Source organism: Microtus oregoni, unplaced genomic scaffold (assembly GCF_018167655.1).
Source record: "Microtus oregoni isolate MIOR12 unplaced genomic scaffold, Mior012 000020F_ref0000438, whole genome shotgun sequence".
Lineage (NCBI taxonomy): Eukaryota > Metazoa > Chordata > Mammalia > Rodentia > Cricetidae > Microtus > Microtus oregoni.
The window spans coordinates 17,504,752-17,524,813 of NW_024543079.1; the positions used below are offsets into that span (position 1 = coordinate 17,504,752).

Below are 20,062 nucleotides of genomic sequence, written 5' to 3' on the forward strand. Positions count from 1 at the left end.
TATATTAACTCTCTTGTAGTTATTTGAGAGTGTCTTCCAGGACACAGAAAATCTCCACCTACAAACCCTAATCCCAAATGCATGGTTTTAGGAGGTGATACCTTTGGGAGAGGATTATAGATCATGAGAACAGAGCCTTCACCATGGGATTAGTGCCCTTAGGTGAGCCCCTGGGAGCTGAGGGCAGAGATTAACCTGTAAGGCAATTGTGTTTGAGGCTCTAGGCTCTGTCCTTTTTTTTTCTTTTTAAAGATTTATTTAATTATTATGTGCACAGTGTTCTGCCTGCATATATGCCTGTAGGCCAGAAGAGGGCGCCAGATCTCATTACAGATGTTTGTGAGCCACCTTATGGTTGCTGGGAATTGAAGTGCTGAGCCATCTCTCCAGCCCTCCCGGGCTCCAGCCCTCTTGGGCTTCAGCCTTCACACTCTTGCACATCTTGCACATGCACATGTGCATGTGTGTGCACACACAAAGTCCCTGGGAAGCTCCACTGTCCCTGCACCATGTGACTGAGGCAGAAGATAACCATCTGTGCAGCAGGAAGCAGAGCCACACCAGACGCAGAATTTTCTGAAACTTCAATCTAGGACTTCTAGACCTTTAAAATTGTTTTTTGTTTTGTTTGCTTTGTTTTGTTTTGGTTTTAGTTTTTTTGAGACAGGATTTCTCTGTGTAGCTTTGGAGCCTGTCTTGGAACTTGCTCTGTAGACCAGGCTGGCCTTAGACATCCAGAACTGTATGTGAGCAGTGAGGCTCACCTCTGAGTGGAGGCCGAAGACCAAGTTCACGTGTCTTCTTTTATTTTTCTCTTCTTTACTGCTTTGAGATTGTCTCACTGAGTTTGTAGCCATTTGAGGTAGACTGGCTGAGCAGTGAGCCCCTGTCTTGTCCCTTCCACACACACCAGCAATGGGGTTACAGGCACATGCTGCAATGCCCTTACTCTATAACTTGGGATGACCCAGAACACACCATAGCCTAGGCTGGCCTTGAACTTTGGACAGTCCTCCTACCTCAGCCTCCCAAGTGTTGGGTTACCAGCATCAGCTACCATGCCCATCTTGGGAAATAAATAGTTGTGTAGTTTATTTGCCCAAACAAAGACAGGTAGAGAGGAGACCTGCACTTTGGAAAACATGTCCACAGCTGTTGTGTTAAGGAGGGGAGGTTAAGGAGGCACAGTGGATCCCAGGAGACCAATGAGAGGCTGATCCAGAGACCCAGTTAGGTGGAGACTGAAGAACATGGGGAGGAAAAGGGCCCAGGAGCCGATGATGGACAGAACCGTAGGGTAGCAGGTGATATTGGTAAAGCAACTTCTGCAGCCATTTGTAGAGACAGGAAACTATGGAGGGGACTTAAGTCCTGGTTTTAGACTCCAGTTGGTCTCTGGTGTTTTAGGTATTAAGTGGAAGACTCCTCGGGCTGATATGGACTTGCAGTTCAGACAGAAAGGAGTTGGAAACTCAACTAATTATCTGGGGACTACATGCATGTGAATGGAAATGAAGACACGGGGTAAGCGACTGCAGGAAAAGGATCTGGACCCCTTCGTTGGGCCGTTAGCTATGTCAGCAAAGTTGCTGGGTAGGCAGCCAGATGATAGAGAACCAGTGGCCTCAGTCTTGAGGCCTCTGGGGGAATGATGACAAGCAGACTCTATCCATATGCCCGTCGGGGGCCTTGGTCTGTGGATAAAGAGCCTTACTCAGCCATACACTTTTGAAGATCTAATGCCAGCCTGGCCTACAGAGCGAGTTCTAGGACAGGCTCCAAAGCTATACAGAGAAACCTTGTCTCAAAAAACAAAAACAAAAACCAAACCAAACAAACAAAAAAACAAAAAACCAGTACCCCCTAAAAAAACAAAACAACCCCCCCAACAATTTAGAGGTCTAAAAGTCCTAGACTGAAGTTCCAGAAAACTCTGTCTGGTGTGGCTCTGCCCCCTGCTGCACAGATGGCCGTCCTCTGCACAGGACACCAACCATGAAGTTCCAGAGTGGCCCTTTGGTCGATTTTCAGCTTCCTCAAGGACAGAGGCTTTTCTGTCCCTATTTTGCCACTTGTGGCTTGGACTTCATGTAAATGCTGGTTCCCTTCACAGCCATGTGTAAGGAGGAGAGAGACTGGCTATAACTTTTAAGATGGGGGAGGTAGTGAAGAATTCCACAAGCTTCCTGCGCCCTCTCTTTAAATCTCATTGGCCAGACTGGTTTGTATATTAGTTTCTTAACCTCCCATGTGATGGTACTACTTTCAGCTAAGATACCTGTTGTGAAAATTACTTTACCTATGTAAAGATATGTTACCTTTTTTATGTTTCAGAATCTTACTTTAACTGTGTAAAGGTGTGTTAATTTGTTTATGCTGCATTTGTTTGACAGTGTAAGGATGCGTGTTTAATTATGTAAAGATGTGTTGCCTCTTTTCACCTTGCCTGCCTAAGGCACCTGATTGGTCTAATAAAAAGCTGAACAGCCAATAGCTAGGCAGGAGAAGGATAGATGGGGCTGGCAGGCATAGAGAATAAATAGAAGGAGAATCTAGGCAAGGAAAAGGAGGAGAGAATGAAGGAGAAAGAGAAGACTAGGGGGACCAGAAGTCAGGCAGCTGCCAGTCAGACGTGGGGACAGCAAGAAAGTAAGACATACAGAAAGAAAGGTAGAAAGCCCCACAGCAAAAGGTAGATAAAGAAAAACATTAAAATAAAAGCTAAGACCAAGCATTCAAAACTAGTACTATGTCTCCGTGTCATGATTTGGGAGCTGGTTGGTGGCCCAAAAGAAAGATGGCTACAGATATCCCTCAAACTGCTAATTGAGGAGGAAAGGGTGGGGTGGATCCTGGACCACTGTGATGGGGATGGAGAAGCCTGAAGGGCACCAGCATCCATCCCCACCTCCCTTAGAGTGTCGGCTCTAGTGTGGGGCTGAGAAGTTGAAGCCTCTTCTCTTAGACTTCCTGGCAGCAACAAAGTTGCCCATAAATTAAATTTGGTCAGTGGAATGCCCTTGCCTGGGATCTGGATGGCGGAAGTGTGCAGGGACCACTTTCTTATTTGACTCTTGTTGCTTTCAAGATGCCTTTGGAGAGCCTGAACTCTGTAGTGACATACAGGCTACCAGCATATCAAAGATGGAGCTATCAATCAAGGCAGTGATTGTTGCCTTCTGATCCCTGGAGAGCATCTATGGTGCTGTTTTGCTTTTGACACGTTCTTACTATGCAGCCTTAGCTGGCCTGGAATTTACTATGCAGACCAGGCTAGACTGTGTTGAACTCGCAAGAGATTTGCCTTCTTTGGCCTCAGTCTGGGTTCTTGACCACTGTCACCTAACTGTGGAAGAAGTAGTTGTCCTGGCAGACGTTCTGCGATGAAGTTCTGGGGTCCAGCTGAGGACCCCATCTTTTCCTGTGGCTCTTTTCAGCAGCTAATTCTTTAAATTAATTGCCTTCTGCTTGAGTCTAAGCCCCTGATTTAGCATGGAGCTTGTTCTCAGACTGAATAGACAACAGACCAGCACGGGGTGTAGTCACAGAGGCTGCAGGTGGGAGGATGAGGACTGTCACTGCGGCCTGTGCTCCTCAGACCCCATTGAAGACTGTGTGTGTTGGGGGTAGGTTGTCCCATAACTGTCATTGTTGGAACATTAGTACACTGTTCCACTCTCAACCGCCCCTCCCAAGGTGTGTGGAGGGAAAACCTATAGGCACTGGGGGGGGGGGAGTCTAAACGCGGGTCCCCGTCAAAGGTCTGGAGGCACTGGTGAGTGGCCAAAGTCCCTTTAATATCCCTGAATTGCGTTACAAGTAATACTGCTGAAGATGGGGAAGGAATAAGGGTGAGGATGAGTGGAGGGTACGGCAAGGGAGGGGCCAAAGGCTTAGCATGCATGGGAAATTATTGCTGTCAGAAGTTCCTATTTACAGGGTCAGCACCCTCCATAATTGCTTCTGGTGACCCCTCTCTCTCCCACCATCTCTGCAGCCTCCCTTCCAGGAGCCTGGGGCAGAATGAAGCTCCATCCCTCGGAAGCCCCAGAGAGGGGCCTGGAGCGGTCTGCATTCTCCTCCCTCTTTTGTGGCTAGGGGGAGGGGAAAGAGGTCTGAGTGTCCAGGACTCTTGTCCACAAAGAGGACACAGAGGGATGCGGGTAGAGGCGTGTGCTTAAAGCAGAGGGGGCCGGGCCGGTGCGCGCGGAGGTGTGTGCTTCGGTCCTCGCCCGGGCATGCAAAAGCGCGGTGGAGGAGGTAGTGGTGGCCAATAGGCGCCTGGCTGGCAGTCCCGGCCCCTCTGCCCGGGAGAGTTGCATAGTCGTGGCCGGGAGAGAGCACTCCTCCCGGGAGCAGGCCAGAGGCCCCAGCGGGGTCCGGGGCTCAGTCGGTCCCTGGAACCTGGGGTCCCTCTGAAAGAGGAATAAATAAGAAACAAAGGAGGAGGGTCCAGAAGGGCTTCCTGGGACCGGAGTGGAAGGTTCAAGAGGCCGGGGACCTGCCCCGAAATAGGACCTTCTGATGGCCCCTCCCCTGCCAGCTGAGGATCAGCAGGCTCCGCTCCCTCCCCCCATTTCTCCAGGCCTCGTCCTAAGGAGTTCAGGCCTCTGATAAGGGTGGTCTTCTCCCCAGACCCATAGGGGAGGAGCAGCGAGCTATGGCCTTGCTGACCCTGCTCCTCGACTTCCCAGTCCAGCTGGGGAAGCCAGACAGTCCCTGGGTGAAGCCAAGAGATTAAATAGAATAATAAATAGATAAATAAATAAATACACAAATAAATAGCTGAAGGGGCCCTGCCAGATGAGGGGTAGAGTCCATGGGTGAGGTGCAGAGGTGAACCTGTGGTCCTGGGGTGAGGGAAAGTGCTCAGATAATCTGTGAAAGGTGCAGCTCCCTGCCTGAGGCCTAGGCAGGAACTGTCCTGGGGTAAGAAGGGTCACCTGAGAGGGCAGAGCCCTGGGCTGCCTCCCAAGTCTGTTCCCAGCTAGGAAAACTGAGGAATGGAGATCTACTAGAGGGAAGCTGGAGAGAGCAGGGAGTAGAATGGTTGATGAGATCCAGGAAAACTAAGGAGGGCAGAAGTGTTAGGTAGGACGTGTGAGAGGCTGGACCTAAGGCCTAAGCATCGAGGGGCTCAGGGGTGGACAGGCAGGGTACTCCAGGAGGGGTGAAGATTAGATTCTTGAATGGACACGCGCGTACACACACACACACACACACACACACACTCAGCAGAAAGACCCAAAGGATCGGACTGTGTGGACAGGGAAACTGAGGCAGACAGGAAGTCAAGGGTACATTCGGGTTTAGAATGAGGGCTCCAATAGAGGAATGACTCAGCTGAGAAATGAGAAGAAAGCTCTAGTAAGGAGCACAGCTTAGAGTCGGGGCCAGAGAAACTTCCAGCGCAGGGACCCGAAGAGGTACGGACCTGGTGCCTGAGTTGGGAGCCTTGAAGGCCAGACTTGGGGTCAAGGTCCGAGTTGTGGCCAGAATGGACAATGTGGGTGGGCGCAAAGGGGGATCTGGTGCAGGAAATGAGTGGTGGGCTTGGTGGGGGTCGAAAAGAAAATCCTGGGTCAAGATGGGGTTCACCCTCACCCCGCCGAGGGTGCAGGCAGGGGAGACTCTAGACTGAGGGGTGGGAGAAGCCTCTGCAGGCACCCAGCGTAGCGGAGGCTCAGCTGGCCGGGCCGGCGGGGGGCGGCGGCTCGGCAGCCTTGACGCATGCGGCCTCGCAGTGCTTGTGGAGGTAGGACTTGAGAGCGAAGCTCTTGTCGCACTGGCGGCAGCGGTAATGCTTGAAGGCCGAGTGCGTCTGCATGTGCGCGCGCAGGTTGGAGCGGTCGGCGAAGGCCTTGCCGCAGTGCGCGCAGCCGAAGGGCTTCTCGCCGGTGTGCGAGCGCATGTGGCCCTGGAGCAGCCAGGGCCGGGAGAAGGCCTTGCCGCACACGCCGCACTTGTGGCGCAGGTTGTGCGTGAGCACATGCATGGCGAGCGCGGGCATGGACACGTAGGCCTTGCCGCACGTCGGGCACTTGCGCGCCAGCTGGCTGTCCAGGCTGCGGTGCGTCTGCTTGTGGCGGCTCAGGTTCGACGACGTGGCGTACGTCTTGCCGCACTCTGCGCATGCGTGCCGATGCCCGCCGCCCGCTGTCGCCCCCGAGCGACCCGCGCGCTCCCCGCCGCCGCCGCCGCCGGCGTCGCCCGCACCTGCCGCGTCCCCGCTAGCCCCGGCGCGGCGCCTCCGTGAGCGCCCGTCGGAGATGAAGAAGGCGTCCATGGAGTAGCTGTCGGTCACGGCCGCCTCCCCGCGGAAGTAGCGCGCCGACAGGCTGGATTGCGGGCTCTCGGGATCGCTGTACTCTTCCGACGCCGCGGCCGGGTATGCGGGTTCGGCGGGCGCCAGCTCCAGCCCAGGCTTCTGCTCGCCATCGTAGCCGCTGGGGGGCAGGCAGTGCCCCACATAACCTGCGGGTGACAAGGAGGGGAGTGAGGATGCGGGAGATGCGGGGGCGGGGGGGAGGGTTCCCCGCAGGCCGCCTTGCACCGATGTTCACTCAGCTGGCCTGCCCACCCAGGCCTTCCTGGGTGAACCTCTGTTGGTGAAGAGATTGGCTTGGTTCTGCCCACTTGGCCTTCATTGTCACAAGTGTGCACAACAATGTGCACACAAAGGCTGGAAGTAGCCTTTCACTCTCTCTAGGTGAAGAGATTGAGGCATAGGGGGCAGCAAGCAATCTAAGCTTGCAGAAGCTCTGCAGTCCAAAGATGCCCATCCCCACCCCAAGAATTATTTTGCATTTTCACCTCTGTAACATGCGCGAATATAAGTCTCTGTTTTTTTATTTTTTTATTTTAATTTATTGTTAGGGGACCATGTAGCCCCGGCTGACCTGGAACTTATTTTGTAGTTAATTAAGCTGGCATCTAACTCACAGAGATCCTCCTGTCTCTGCCTCCTGAGTGCTGGGACTACATTGAGTGCATTCCATACTACAAAACAGCTTTTGCCTTTATCGAATTTCAGAGGCAGGAGAATCATCTGAGCTCAGGAATTTGAGGCCAGTGTGGGCAGTGCAGCGAGACCCCCATCTTTAAAAATGTTTGCTTTGGCCTGGCGGTGGTGGCGCACGCCTTTAATGCCAGCACTTGGGAGACAGAGGCAGGAGAATCTCTGTGAGGTCGAGGCTAACCTGGTCTACAGAGTGAGTTCCAGGACTGGCTCCATAGATACTGAGAAACCCTGTCTGGAAAAACAAAAAACAAAACAAAAAAAAATGTTTGCTTTAAATGGAGTTTGTAAGTAGACATCCAACTTCAGGGTTTTTTTTTTTGTTTGTTTTTGTTTTTTTTGGGGGGGGGTTTCGAGACAGGGTTTTTCTGTGGCTTTGGAGCCTGTCCTGGAACTAGCTCTGTAGACCAGGCTGGTTTCGAACTCACAGAGATCCGCCTGCCTCTGCCTCCCGAGTGCTGGGATTAAAGGCATGCGCCACCACAGCCCTGCTCAACTTCAGGGTTTTTGACAGAACCCAATATAAAGTGATAAACATGTTAAGTATTAAGCACTTACCGTCTGTCAGCCTGGACTTTATCCTTTACAAAGGCTAACTCAATCATCATAGGAAATATAGTTCCCATTACACACATAAAGAAATCGAGAGTGCACAATAATTGCTATGTAAATGTTAGCATTATAATTACACTTCTTTTCTTTCTGCTCCAACAGTGCTTCAATGAAGCTTGTTTGTCTGCCTCTCCCACCACACTGCACCCGAGTTCTCTGGGCTTGGGTCTGTGTACTCTGCCCTGCCTGGCACACGGCGTGAGGAGTGAATGATGCAGAAAGGAATCAGAGCCCAACTAGACTCCACCCTCCAAGAGGACTTACCAGTCAAAAGTGTGGCGTGTAATCACTACACCAGGATAGAGAGCCCTTGGGGTGTGTGTGTGTGTGTGTGTGTGTGTGTGTGTGTGTGGAGAGAGAGAGAGAGAGAGATGCTCACTCTCCACCTGTTCTACTGGAGTCTGGACCAGAAATCCTGTCTGTCTGTCACGTGTTTGAGAGACTGCTCTGTGGGCAGGGTGAGGCTTTCTCAGGGGACTTGGAGGGGCTTCTGGAGAGCAGGGGCCACACCATTTGTCTCTGGCTCCCATGGCCTCTTCTGATCTTAGTGTTTTCCCTGGGGAGCCTGGGGGCTGGGCTCCTCAGAGAGTTCCTGGCAGACACTGAGCAAACTTATCATCCAACACTTAATTACCAAGTGTCCCCATTGTCCTTTGATTCCAGAGAACAATGGAGGTTAGGCCCTTTCCCCTGCTCTCACAGCTGAGGAGCTGAGGAGTGGCATTCCCATTTGCCCCTCTCCTTCTGACCTCTGGGACCTGTAACGCCCCTCTGCCCAGGGCTTCCCCCATGAAGGAGCAGCTGGAAGAGGGCTTTGTAAGCATGATTCCAGCAATGTCTGGCAGGCTGGGCACTTTGGCCAGTTTCATTTCCCTTAAAGGGCCTGGCTGACTATCTCCAGCCTTCTGCCTTTTCTGGCATTTGGGATGATCCCAGGTTGAGATCTGGACAAACCACTTTCCAACACTCCTAGTCTGCGTCTGTATTTCTCTGTTCTGTGTGTGGTCTGCACAGGAACTGTTGCACACAGAAATCACTGGGGAGTCAGGGTGGGTGACTCAACAGTAAGGGACTCTGTGGTCAGGAGCAAGGGGGCAGTGGTGGAGACTTAATTCAAGAGTAGGGGTGACTACCATGGCAGCACTCATCTCCTTCCCGTCTGCTTTCAGCTTGGAAGGTCAGACTGCCCATGCCAGGAGTCGGTCTGTCACTTTGTCAAGGGCTGGGTTGTTTATCTGGTGGTTACTCCAAGACCCTGTCCTCCTTCAGCCTCCCCACGTGGTGCAACTACTGAGCTGCTTGCTGAGCACGCCCTGGGTGCCAGGCTCTTTTTTAAGAGCTCTACTGCCACTTCTGAGTCCTCTCAAAAATGTCTTCCTGACAGATAAGGAAACCAAGAGTGGTGGGACCTGCTCATGGGGTGGAACCAAGAGTGGAACCCACACTGCGTGTTCCCTGTACCCTAGGGAACCCCCAGGAACAGGAAATGGCTGGGCCCCCCCGGTCTACAGGGCCCCAACAATGGTACCCGGTAAGTGCTTGTGAAGTGAATGTAATCAGGTGTTTACCAGTTAGCCTGGCTTACCATCCCGGCAGCCCAGCTGTCGGCAGTCCTGTCTGCCTGCTCTTGGAACAGTTCTGCACCTCACAGGGCCCCAGCCATGGAAAGGGAAGGGCAGTTTGATGCCAGAACAGGTACTAGCAGAATGACCTTGGGCTAGTCATCTGCCCTCCTGTGCCTTGGGTCCCTGTAAATGAGGTAGGGAGTGGTCATGCGATCATGTGACCAGCACTGTTCATTACTTACTTGTTATGTGTTTGTTTGTTTGTTTTTATTTTCGAGACAGGCTATTACTGTGTAGCTCCGGCTGTCCTAGAACTCATTACGTAGGCCAGACTGGCCTAGAACTCACAGGGATCCACTTGCCTCTACCTTCTAAGTAATGGGATTAAAGGTGTGTGCCATTATGCCAGGCAGGGACCACCACTTTGTATGCTCTTAGCAATGGATGGCGACATACTGGTTAAAAGCATCACTTGGGCAGCAGTCTGCCTGCATGAGGCTGTGCCGTTACCAGTCCCAGCTGTGTGGCTGTGGTGGTTTGAATGAGATGTCTCCCGTGGGCTTAGATTTCCGAATTTTCGGCCCCAGTTGGTGGCACTGTTTGGGCAGGTTTAGGAGTTATGACTTGGTGAAGTGTGTCTGTGGAGAGCAGGCTTTGAGGTTTCACGCCTCACGCCATTTCTAGAATGCTCTTTCTGCTTCATGCCTGCCATTGAAAATGTAAGTGCTCAGCTTCCTACTCCAGCTGCCACACCGCCACTGCGGCCATGAACTTGTATCTCTCTGGAGCCATGAGCCCAAATAAACTTTGATAAGTTTCCTCATTCATAGTGTTTTATCATATCATAGCAACAGAAAAGGAAGCAGTGCAGTGACCTTGGTCCATGAGATCCCCCCACCCCCACCTTTGGAACCGAGCCCAGGGCCTTGTGCATGCTAGACAAACACTCTGATACTGAGTTACCTTCCTGGCCATAACTGTGTGACCTTGGACAAATTACTTGACTCCTCTGTACCTCTGCAAGGTCAGTAAAGGGCCCTCATTGGATGTTAGGGTCTGTTTGAAGTGTTTTGCATGAGTGACCATTCCATCCTCACAACAGGACACCAAGTCCCAAGGAAGTGAAATGATGTTCGCTGTGCCTGACTCTAACTGGATTTTTGTGATTTGGTTTCCTTGGTATCCATCTGGGAGCATCTTGCTGCTTATCTCTGGGCCTCTGTTGCCTCTTTTGGGTTATGTAATTTCCCTATCGTATTTTGATGAAAAAAGCTAGTGCGTAGTAGGAGCTCAACTCATGTGCTGCCTGTGGTGCCATCTGTGAGTGACTTGCAGCACTGCAGCATCTTATCCTGATACAGAGCCCTATGAAAATAGGGTTCAATAGCTGCTCATTTGCCTAGGGATACATACGGGGTTGCCTTCAGGACCAGCTCCATAAGCCGATTTTAGGGTCTATGAGATTTAGCATAGGGACATTATACGACGACACTTTGCTTAACCATGTCCAGATTGGGTGGGTTTTACTTTGTGACATTCATTAGCCAGGTTGCCTAACCTCTGGGTTCAGCATGCGTAGGAAGAAGGTTGACTAGGATGCATGGAAGACTCTTCTGTATTATGGTGGAACCGCTTCCTGTGTGATGCCCTTTGTCCCCTCTACATCTTACTCCTTCATACTCCCTGTTCCCTTCAGAGGTCTCCCCCCTGTGTGACACCGGGCAGAGGGTTAAGGATTAGCCCACCACACCTGCACAAGGGAGTTTCTCATAGAAGCGAATGAGATAACGCATGTACAGCACTCGGGCCAACACCAGGCACTCGGCATCCAGCCTCTCAAGCCCTTGCCATTATTATCCCTGTATTTTCTGGGGATGTCCAGAGACATAGTGTCTCAGGCTGCCATGTGACCTTGGGCAAGGCACCTTGCTTCTTTGGCCTGAACCCTGGAAGAGCCTTTGCAATACTGTGCACCAGGCTTTGAACCTTAGCATAGAACCGCTCAGGGCTGGGCTGTAGAAGACTGCCCTCCAGCTGACCAGCAGAGCAGACACTTAGCTCACTCCCGGCTCCTGTGCAGAGACTCTGGCTGTGTGACCTCAGTTAAATCCTGAGGCTGAAACCCAAGGCACAGGGACCAGAAGAGCCTCTGCCATGATTGTGGGGAGTACTCAGGTGGCGGGCGTGCCTCCTGAGAATGCCCAAGAGTCTGCACGCTTTAGACTGCAGCATCCATTTCAAAAGCTTCTAGTACCACAGGAGTGATAGGAAGAGAAATTATGAAGATTTACATGCTGAGTCCCCTGCATGCTGCCTTATGCACTTGCTTGACCCTAGGGTCTGAGAGGAGGACTCTTATAGTCCTACTGTGTCTGCTAGCTCTGAAGTCAGCACCAACCAGCCCTGGGAACAGCTGTTACAGTATGCCAGAGGCCCGGTGAGGGCAGAGGACTTGGCCAAGGTCACTAGACAGGGAGTCAGGCTTCAGGACCCAGAGCCAGTATTTCCTCCAGAGCACCAGAGAGAGACTGGAGGCCTATGGGGAAGGGAAGAGAAGCAGCTGGGTGGGGGTGTCTCCCAATAGTGCCACCCAGTTGGCCTGTGTCTCATAGGGTATTGATGTGATGGACTGGGGAGAAGCCGTCGCTCTGGAAAAAGGAATGGCTCTCTGTTCATCTTTGTAAATGATACTCAACAGTAGTGACTCACACTTACGGAGCACTGACTGCGTGTGAGGCCTGGGCTGAGGCTTGATGACATTAGCTCAAGTATAAGATCATACCCTCCCACACCTTTCTGAAGAAGCTAGAGCCTGGAGAGGGGCCTTGATCCTCCCAGGGTCACAGGAGCTCTCGTCAGATCCTGCCTGGTGGCTGCCTTGTCTTCATGGAGCCCAAAGCTCTTCTTCCTGGTGTTTCCCAAGACTGCCAGGGTGCCAAGTATCCTCCAGGGAATTTCTAGCCCCAGTCCCACCCCCCTGTTCTGAGATGGGCAGAAGAGGGGGCTGCTGGGTTCCTGGAGAGGACTCATCCTGCTGCAGTGGGGGCCGCGGGGATGCTGCGTGGGTATATTTAGAGCTATTTCTTGCTGTGCCAGGGCCTCAGGCCTCAAGAATCAGCGCCAGCCAGCTGAGCAGAAAGCCAGGTCTGTCAGCAGCAAAGCAGGATAAAAATAGTTTCTCCTGTCTGCTCGCAGAGCTGGGCAAAGGGGCTGGGTACCTCCCCCTCCCCCTATTATAGCATCTTTGTTAGCTGTTCCCTGGGCACTGGACCAGAATGACACCCACCTTCTCTAAAGGCCTGGCAGCTGGTACATCTGCCCACAGGGGTGCAGGGGGCAGAGTGAGGGGTCTGGCTGAACACAACCAGGGCTGCAGAGCCCGGGGCCGATGCCCACTGATACAGGCCCAAGGGGCTTCTAGAGAATTCCAACTCTCCTCCCCCACCCTGACTTCTGAAATTCCCTATGTTCTGGGCTTTCCTGACAGTGACCCAGTTCCTGTGTCTCACAGGGAGGTCCATGGCTCCGTGGGAATCAATAGGAAGGACTTTGCGAGGGGCTGTGGTGATGGGAGCAGTGGCTTGGGGTCCAGAGTTACCAGCACTGGCTGCTGAGGCCACGTCCTGCTCCCCTCTGCTTGTCTGGTTCTGGGCTTCCTGAGCACAGGTGTACTGCACACAGTCTACCTTCTCTTCCGCGTTCCTCATTCCTGCCCTTCCCTTTCTCTGCCCCAGAAGAGAACAATCAAAAGATCCCCTTCCAAAGCCCCTTTCCCAGAGACTGGCAGCAGACACTCACTCCAGGAGGAAACACCAGGAAAGCAGGCCTAGGGGCCTGGGGCCTCCAGCTTGCCCAACAGCATCTCAGGCTACTCCCCCATCCCCATAAGGCCCCCAGGCTATGGGCCCTAGAGCACTCAATATGGATCTATGCAAGGCTCCATCATCTTTAGATCCCAGGCACCCTCCCTGCCTTTTTCCCCTCTGTAGATTGCAGCAATTCTACCAAACTGTCCTCTCCTTGCAAGGTGAGTATGTGTGCACGCATGTGTGACCCCAGAGACCTTGGGCCTGGAGTGCTCTCCTGCCCTCTCTCGGGAATCACGGCCAGCTTCCATCTCCCTTAGGGACCCAGATCTCTCATTCTGGGTGGGTCCTACTATTCCATACCCCTACTGAGCCCTGATAGGGAAACTGATTCTTGAGTCCCCAGTCAGAGCTGACCTAGGGCATGCTCAGCTACTCTGTCATGACAGAGAAACTGAGGCTGAGGAAGATAAGCTAAAGCTACCCCCAAAATTTCTACCTTAGGCAAGCTTGAAATGATCTGGAATGACCTTGGACTGGAAATTGGACCTAGACCTTAGTCCTGGACCCAGACAGAATCTTGAGCTGGAGCAGTTTCTAGGCATTGAATGTGCTCTGGATACCGGGCCTGGTCCTGTAAGCTTAGGCACTCACTTTGGACCTAGAGTCTGGGCCTACTCCTCCACCTGAAGTTGGATATAAACATGGGACCTGGACACGAACATGTCTTTAACTTGGACCTCAGCTCTAGATCAAGATCAACACATGATTACAAATACATGGTGTGTGTTCTTGGGCACCCACCCAGCCTTCTCTGGGGTCCCTCAGCTGAGGGATTTGGGTAGTCCCCTGCATCCCCAGATGGACTTTTTGAGGTGTGGGAAAGATAGGTCTATTTAACTGGGTTCCCAGGCCCAGCTCTGGAGCGACGACTCGGCGCCATCAGAGGCAGTGAAAGGAAGTGGAAGCCGGTGTAATGTGGTCAGCTAGATAAGCCCATGGGTAGGATAGGAGCGCTCTTGAGCCTGCTGGGGGAGACTTAATGTAGCTGCAGAGGGCAGACAACTGTGTTATTGGATCGGCATTGATCCCTGTCTGCCAGGAGGGTGCACTCTGAAAGGGTGTGGGTAGGACAGGGCTGGGGTAGAGAGGGAGGGGCCCTGGCTCCCAGCTGGAGGTCAGAGGCATGTGTGAGGGGAGATGTCTTTGGCAGGGGTCCACAGAGACCACTGATACGCAGACAGTAAGCAGCTGCCTTGTCCGAACTGCAGAGTCCCAGTACAGAGCAATGGGCTCTGGGACTAGGAGGGTGGGCTTGGTAGAGTTGGAGGGCTAGGTTTTGTGGGGAGGAAGGAGAATAACAGTTGGCACTTCTGAGAGATAAATCTATGCTCAGAGACACCCTGGGAACAGGGAGAAGAGAAGGCCCCATGGAGGTCACCAAGGGGAGAAGGCTTGTTGAAAGCTAGGGGACTTAGGACTTTGTCTCTTTTCTTGTAGGAGCTCTGGAAGACTCTGTCCTGAGTTCTTCCAACTTGGAGGGGGCGTCCCTTCTCTATTTGAGATTCTGTAACCCTGGAGTCAGTCTAGAACCATGTACACAAGATGTTTACCTTTAGAGGCTAAAAAGAGACTAGAAAAGGGTGGGGGAGGGAGTATGTGTGTGTCTGTGATGTGTGTGGGGGGTGTTCTCTAGGAATTCTCTACAATTCTTAGGCACTCCCAGAGATGGGGGTTCACCTCACTTGGAGTTCTCTGCCATTATGAGAAAGCCTATTCCTCTGGCTTCTGCATCCACAGTTCTTTCCCTCCATGACCCCCACCTCCAGCCTCATCCTAACCCTGAAGCCCAAGCTGCAGAAATGGCTTGTAAGAGGATCTTTCTAATAACTGGAACTCCCTCCAGCCCCAGGCCCTCCCTTCTTCCTCCTTCTCCCTCCATCCTTCCCTGTTTCTTCTCCTCTCCCCCTCCTTTCTTTCCCCTTGTTTACACAGCACACTTACACACGCTGGGAGAGAGGGGGAAAATCGTCAGCTCAGCAATTTTTCACACTTCTCTCAAATGCTCAGCAAGGTTATTTCCGGCAGAGCGGAGAGACAACCGGGCCACCAGGAGCCAGCAGGCTCTCTGAGGACCCTCAGAACACTTACCCTCTCAGGGAGCCCTCATTGCCCGGTCTTGCCACACCCCATGGAGGGAGGATGTCCATGCAAAACAAGACAGAGTAGACCCTATGTTTTCTAGGTGAAAGGCTACATGGGCCATCCTGATTTCCACACTAACCATTCACAACAGACAGGGCAAGACGCCTTTACCACAAGGCAGCTGGCACAGACCTAATCTGGGAAAACTTTGTCTCTCAGACATAGTGGGTGAAGAGAGCCCCAAGGAAACCGTGACAGCAGATCCCAGCACCCCCTTAGATCCAGTGTCTCTGACATCAGTTAACCTTCCATGGAAACCTAGCTTGTCAAAGTTGGAGGGATGCTTAGTACATGACATCTAAGCTCTTGCTTGCACTGCTGGGGAGGCTGAGGACCAAAGAAGGGGCACTTGCCCAAGGTCGTCACAGATCCAGAGCTACTCTATAGAGTCCCAAGCCAGGCATGTAGCTAGAGCAGCTCCAGGCTCTCCCAGAGGGCAAGGAGTTGATGATCTGTCTCTTTAGGAAAGGGACAAAGGCAGGGGCAGTTCTAGGCTGCTGCACCTGGTGGGACCTCTGTAAAGATGCCTCCATCTCCATCTGTATTCCCCATCATTCATGTGGGGGTCTATCAACAAAATTCAAGGCCAGGCGTTTCTTGCTTCTGTCCTGAGCAACAGCCTTCAGTTTGGCTGTGAAATTCTTGGGGTTTCCTCGGTTGGCTCAGGGACAGGATCAAGGGGGCCTCAGGAGAATTTTATGTCCGTCTCCTAAGGGATCCTATGGACCCCAAACCCTCAGAGACTTCTCTTCCTTCATACCAGCTCCCCACACATGTTCCCCAGTCTTGGCACAACTCCAGGTCCACCCTCTGTCCTGCCAGCCCTCAGCCCAGACATCTCCTGGGCTTCTGCCTTCCACCCCAAGGTCCTGGAGGTTAAGAAAAGAGGACAGCGGAGTGGGAGATGGGGGCAAAGGAGTGGAGGGCTCTGTGGGTAGCTAAGTGAAGCCAGAAGCTGAGGGGCTCTAAGAAGCACCCTGATGGCTGCCTAACTTCTGTGACCTTGATGAGGTCACAGAGCGCTTTGCTCAGCACCTTCTCTCACCTGGCTCGGCAGAGTGCTGGCAAGTGGCTGAGCGCTTGCAAGTCTCTTAGGAGTTGCCCCCAACCTCCTGGGTTTCTGCTTGCCACTTCCATTCCCAGTTCAGACTCATTCTTAGTACCTTGCTCTTGTTCTCCTAGCCCTGTGATGTCAGAGGTCTCATGGACCAAAGCGACTCCTCCTTCCCAGACACCTGTCCTGGTAGGGCTGTTGAGTGCTATCATGATCCATCCCCTTGGTGAGAAACAGTTTCACAGAAGCACCCTTCTCTTGATATCTGAATGTCACCCCCTTTGGGTCTTGAATGACCTCTCTTGTCCCCCAAGCCCTTCTCCCTTAGAAGAACTTGCTCTAACAAGAGATGCAGAGTGGGGGTGGGGCAGGACATAGAGGGTTTCAGAGAAGCAGCAGGTTTAGTTGTTAGGGGTGAGAAGCCAGAGAGGATGAGTGCCGTCCAATGGACCAGAAGGCACCCTGGGGGAACCCCTTCCAATAATCTCATCTTTTGAGTCCCTAGGACAGGCCCAGCCTTTGGCAGGCATGTGGCAGAGGGTAACAAAAGAGTTGGAGAGAGGAGGGCTGGAGAGCACTTGTCTGGCATTGCCAGGGGGAGTATGGTTGAAGGGAGGTGGGGTGCACCCACTTTCCCCAAAGAGCCAATCGCCTCTCCACAGGGATTGGCAGTCCTGGTCCCTTACCTTCCTATCAGGGATCATACAGTCAGCCAGTCTTCCTCCTTTAACACTGAGGGGTTACTCCAAGCCGCCCCCACTAGCGTTTTAGGGGTGTCCTCTCTCTGTCACCCCCTCACTCCAGCCGTATTCTAGGGTCACAACTTTCCAAGTCCCGGCTGGCGCGTGGCTGCGGGATTAGTCGACCCTACCACTTTCCTTTGTACGACCTAGCCCCAGCCCCGCCCGGCAGGCCCTCAGGAAGTCCCGGGGGGGCGCACTCGGCCTGGGACGTCTCCTCTGGGGTTCTCTTCTGTGACCCAAGTTGGGGAGCCCTCGCTCCCCTCCCCTAGGGCCCACTCACCGCTGTCCCCCGGAGGCCCGCGGGCGCCGGGCAGCACGTAGGCAGTCTCCAGGGGGTGGTAGGTGGGGGCTGGCACCCCGCTGCACTGGAAGCCATCCGCTTTGATCTTCTTCACCAGGAAGGAACGCGGCATGGTGCCGCCGGGCGGGGGGCTCGCGGGGCACTGGCGGCCCGGTGGGGGAGGCAGCCGGCCGGCGCGATTGGCTGTCGGCGCGGGCTTCAGCACTGGACAGCTCCCAGCGGGCGGGCCGCCGCGGAGCCGGCTGGGTGGCGACGGCCTCGGCTCCGGCTCGGGTGCCGCTCGGGCGCGGCAGCGGCGGCGGCGGCGGCGGCGGCGGCGGCGGCGCGCACACTGGCGGTCGCTGGAGCTGTGCTCAGCACTCCGGCTGTCGGCTTTATATGGGACGCAGGCTGGAGGAGATCAGGTGGTCCCCCAGCAATGGAACTGTTCAGCGCTCTAATCCATCAAATGTCCCCCAGGACAATCGCTCCGCACACGTTCCCCTGAACCGGCGGAGGGGGCAGGCCAGGCGCAGAGAGGAACGAACAAGCAGGAGGGGAGAAAGTGAGAGGGACACAGGCGCAGAGAGAGAGAGAGAGAGAGAGAGAGAGAGAGAGAGAGAGAGAGAGAATGAATCAGAATGTGTGCGCGAATGTGTGTGTGTGTGAGAGAGAGAGAGAGAATGAATCAGACTGTGTGCGCAAATGTATGTGTGTGTGTGTGTGTGTGTGTGTGTGTGTGAGAGAGAGAGAGAGAGAGAGAGAGAGAGAAACTAAGAGAAGGACAAAAAGACAGGAGAGAGAAACAGACAAGAAAGGCACAGGGAGAAAGTGGCAACACACACTCAGGCACCCGCAGGAGAAAAAGAGAGGTCAGGACACATAAAAAGGAAGCCCCCTCCTCCCCGCACACACCCTCTAGTGGATGCGAAGAAAGGGAAAAAAGGTGCGAAATACAGGGAGAAGACAAGGAGATTGAAGGGTAAGCGGCCCCGCGCAAGTGGTATCAGGCACATGGGGACTCGGGGAGGGGGATGAAAAGAGTGAGCTGGCCAGCCACCACCCTCTGTCTGTAGTCGGCTCCCTCTGCCCCAGTTCTAAAGTGGCAGTGTGGATGCCCAGATTTAACTAGAAGTTTCCCTGCCCCCAGCTTGGGCTCCTACTAGAGCCCCCTGTTGGGTTTGGGATTCAACTTTCTTTTTCCGAACTGGTGGAAGGAGCGGCTCCCCCATGCCGATGCCGGCCTCACTCAGCGGGTCCTGTTCCAATGCCTAGCTCCAGCGAGCGCTGCGAGAGGAAGTGAAAATCGCCCAGTAATTAATTTCCCTGCTGCCGGGGGGTGGTGGTTTTGACACATCCGAGGCTGTGTCTTTCCCTGAAGCGGGGGAGCAGACAATAGAGACACGTGGACTGAGAAGGGAGAGAGGGGAAGGGAGGGGGAGCAGGGCTCCTGCTGGAACTCTTTGCGGGTCAGCTCCTTTGTCTCTGGAAGGATCTAAGCAGACCCCCCATCCAATCCTAACCTGGGGGAGCACCCACACCTTGGAAGGATCAAGGAATTGGAGAGCTCAGTCTCCTGCTCAGAGGCAGCCAGGCAAACCCGGGGGTGGTAGATCAGCCAGAGCAAATGTGGGGTAAGGTCAGTGTGCCAGAGACCCAGCACTGGACTCTGGGGATGCCGGCCTCTTCCTGGAGCATATCATCTATTATGGATGCAAAGTTGATGGAGTGGGGATGTCCTTGGGGACCGGGTCCTCCAGTGCCAGTTGGGAGCGAAAGACCAGGTCACACAGCCAGCGAGTCAGCAGCAGTTTCCAAAGTACCCTCTGGCACCAGGAAGCCAAGGTCTATGGCAGTCCTGAAAGTGTGGCTGAGAAATCTCTCAGTAACATTTGGGGACCTGGTCTTGCCAAGATTCTGCATAATCTTGTTTACTTCCTAGTCACACTGCTTTCTGTTCTGTTCTGCCCCTTGGGACTTTATTTTATTATTATTGTTGTTTTGTTTTGTTTTGCTTTGGCCTCAGATAACCACAGCCCTCAACTCACCGTCCACATTATTATCTTGTGCTCCCGACTTAAGGAGCCTGCTTCCAGCTCTTCAGCCTGGCTACCCTCTTGGTCTCTGTGCAGGATGAGAGAGTGTCCTATACCCCAGCTAACCCTACTTGTCCTCAAGAATTAGCTGAGGTGGCATATCCTATAGATGGTGGCCTTGACTTCGATTATTGGGGACAAAGCCTGCTTGCCCACCAGTCTCTGAGCCTGTGAGGACAATGACTGCCCATATCTGACACAACACACTTTTTTTTTTAAAACAATGTGTGCCCGGGTTTTCCAGCCCTCCATATAGCTGTAGAATCTTGGGCAAGTTGCCCAGCTGATGTGTGCCTCAGTTTCTGCATTTACAAACAGAAATAATACTTGTTGCTGACTCAGGTGTTGCTGGGCACATTATCAGCCTATAAAGGCGTTAGACTGGTGATTGGCGGGTAGGAAGTGCTCAGTCCACTCAGGCTCTGTACGGATAGCTGTGCCTGGAGGGCCGAGCACTCATTTCTCATGTTTGTGGATTAACACGGAGGTAGGCATTCCTAGTCCCCACTGGATGAACACAGAACGGGGGATGCTTAAGTCAAAACTGTCCTTTTAAAGAGGTGTTTGGTGCTGGGAGGGTCCTAACATCAGATGTGGGTCCTTTAGACAAGGAACCGGCAAAGGTCTCTTAGGAGAGGTGACACTTAAGCCAAGATGGAAGCCAGTCACAGGAAAACCAGGCA

The 20,062-nt window shown here is 53.2% G+C and overlaps 1 protein-coding gene across 1 annotated transcript; it reads right to left on the bottom strand.

Annotated features, from left to right (window-relative positions):
* Positions 1-3,787: 3,787 nt before the first annotated feature.
* Scrt2 (scratch family transcriptional repressor 2) lies at positions 3,788-17,824 on the bottom strand. The gene is made up of 2 exons (XM_041670103.1): positions 17,284-17,824; positions 3,788-6,474 (listed from the first exon to the last, which is right to left on the bottom strand). Exons 1-2 carry the CDS (start codon positions 17,414-17,416, stop codon positions 5,684-5,686), a joined length of 924 nt encoding a protein of 307 aa, XP_041526037.1. The 5' UTR covers positions 17,417-17,824; the 3' UTR covers positions 3,788-5,683.
* Between the last annotated feature and the right edge of the window lie 2,238 nt (positions 17,825-20,062).

Excerpts from the sequence above, each read along its gene's own strand:
- Scrt2 (XM_041670103.1), bottom strand. The coding sequence starts at position 17,416 with ATGCCGCGTTCCTTCCTGGTGAAGAAGATCAAAGCGGATGGCTTCCAG. Across the intron at positions 6,475-17,283 it reads CGGGCCTCCGGGGGACAGCG|GTTATGTGGGGCACTGCCTG; the intron begins GTGAGTGGGCCC and ends TGTCACCCGCAG.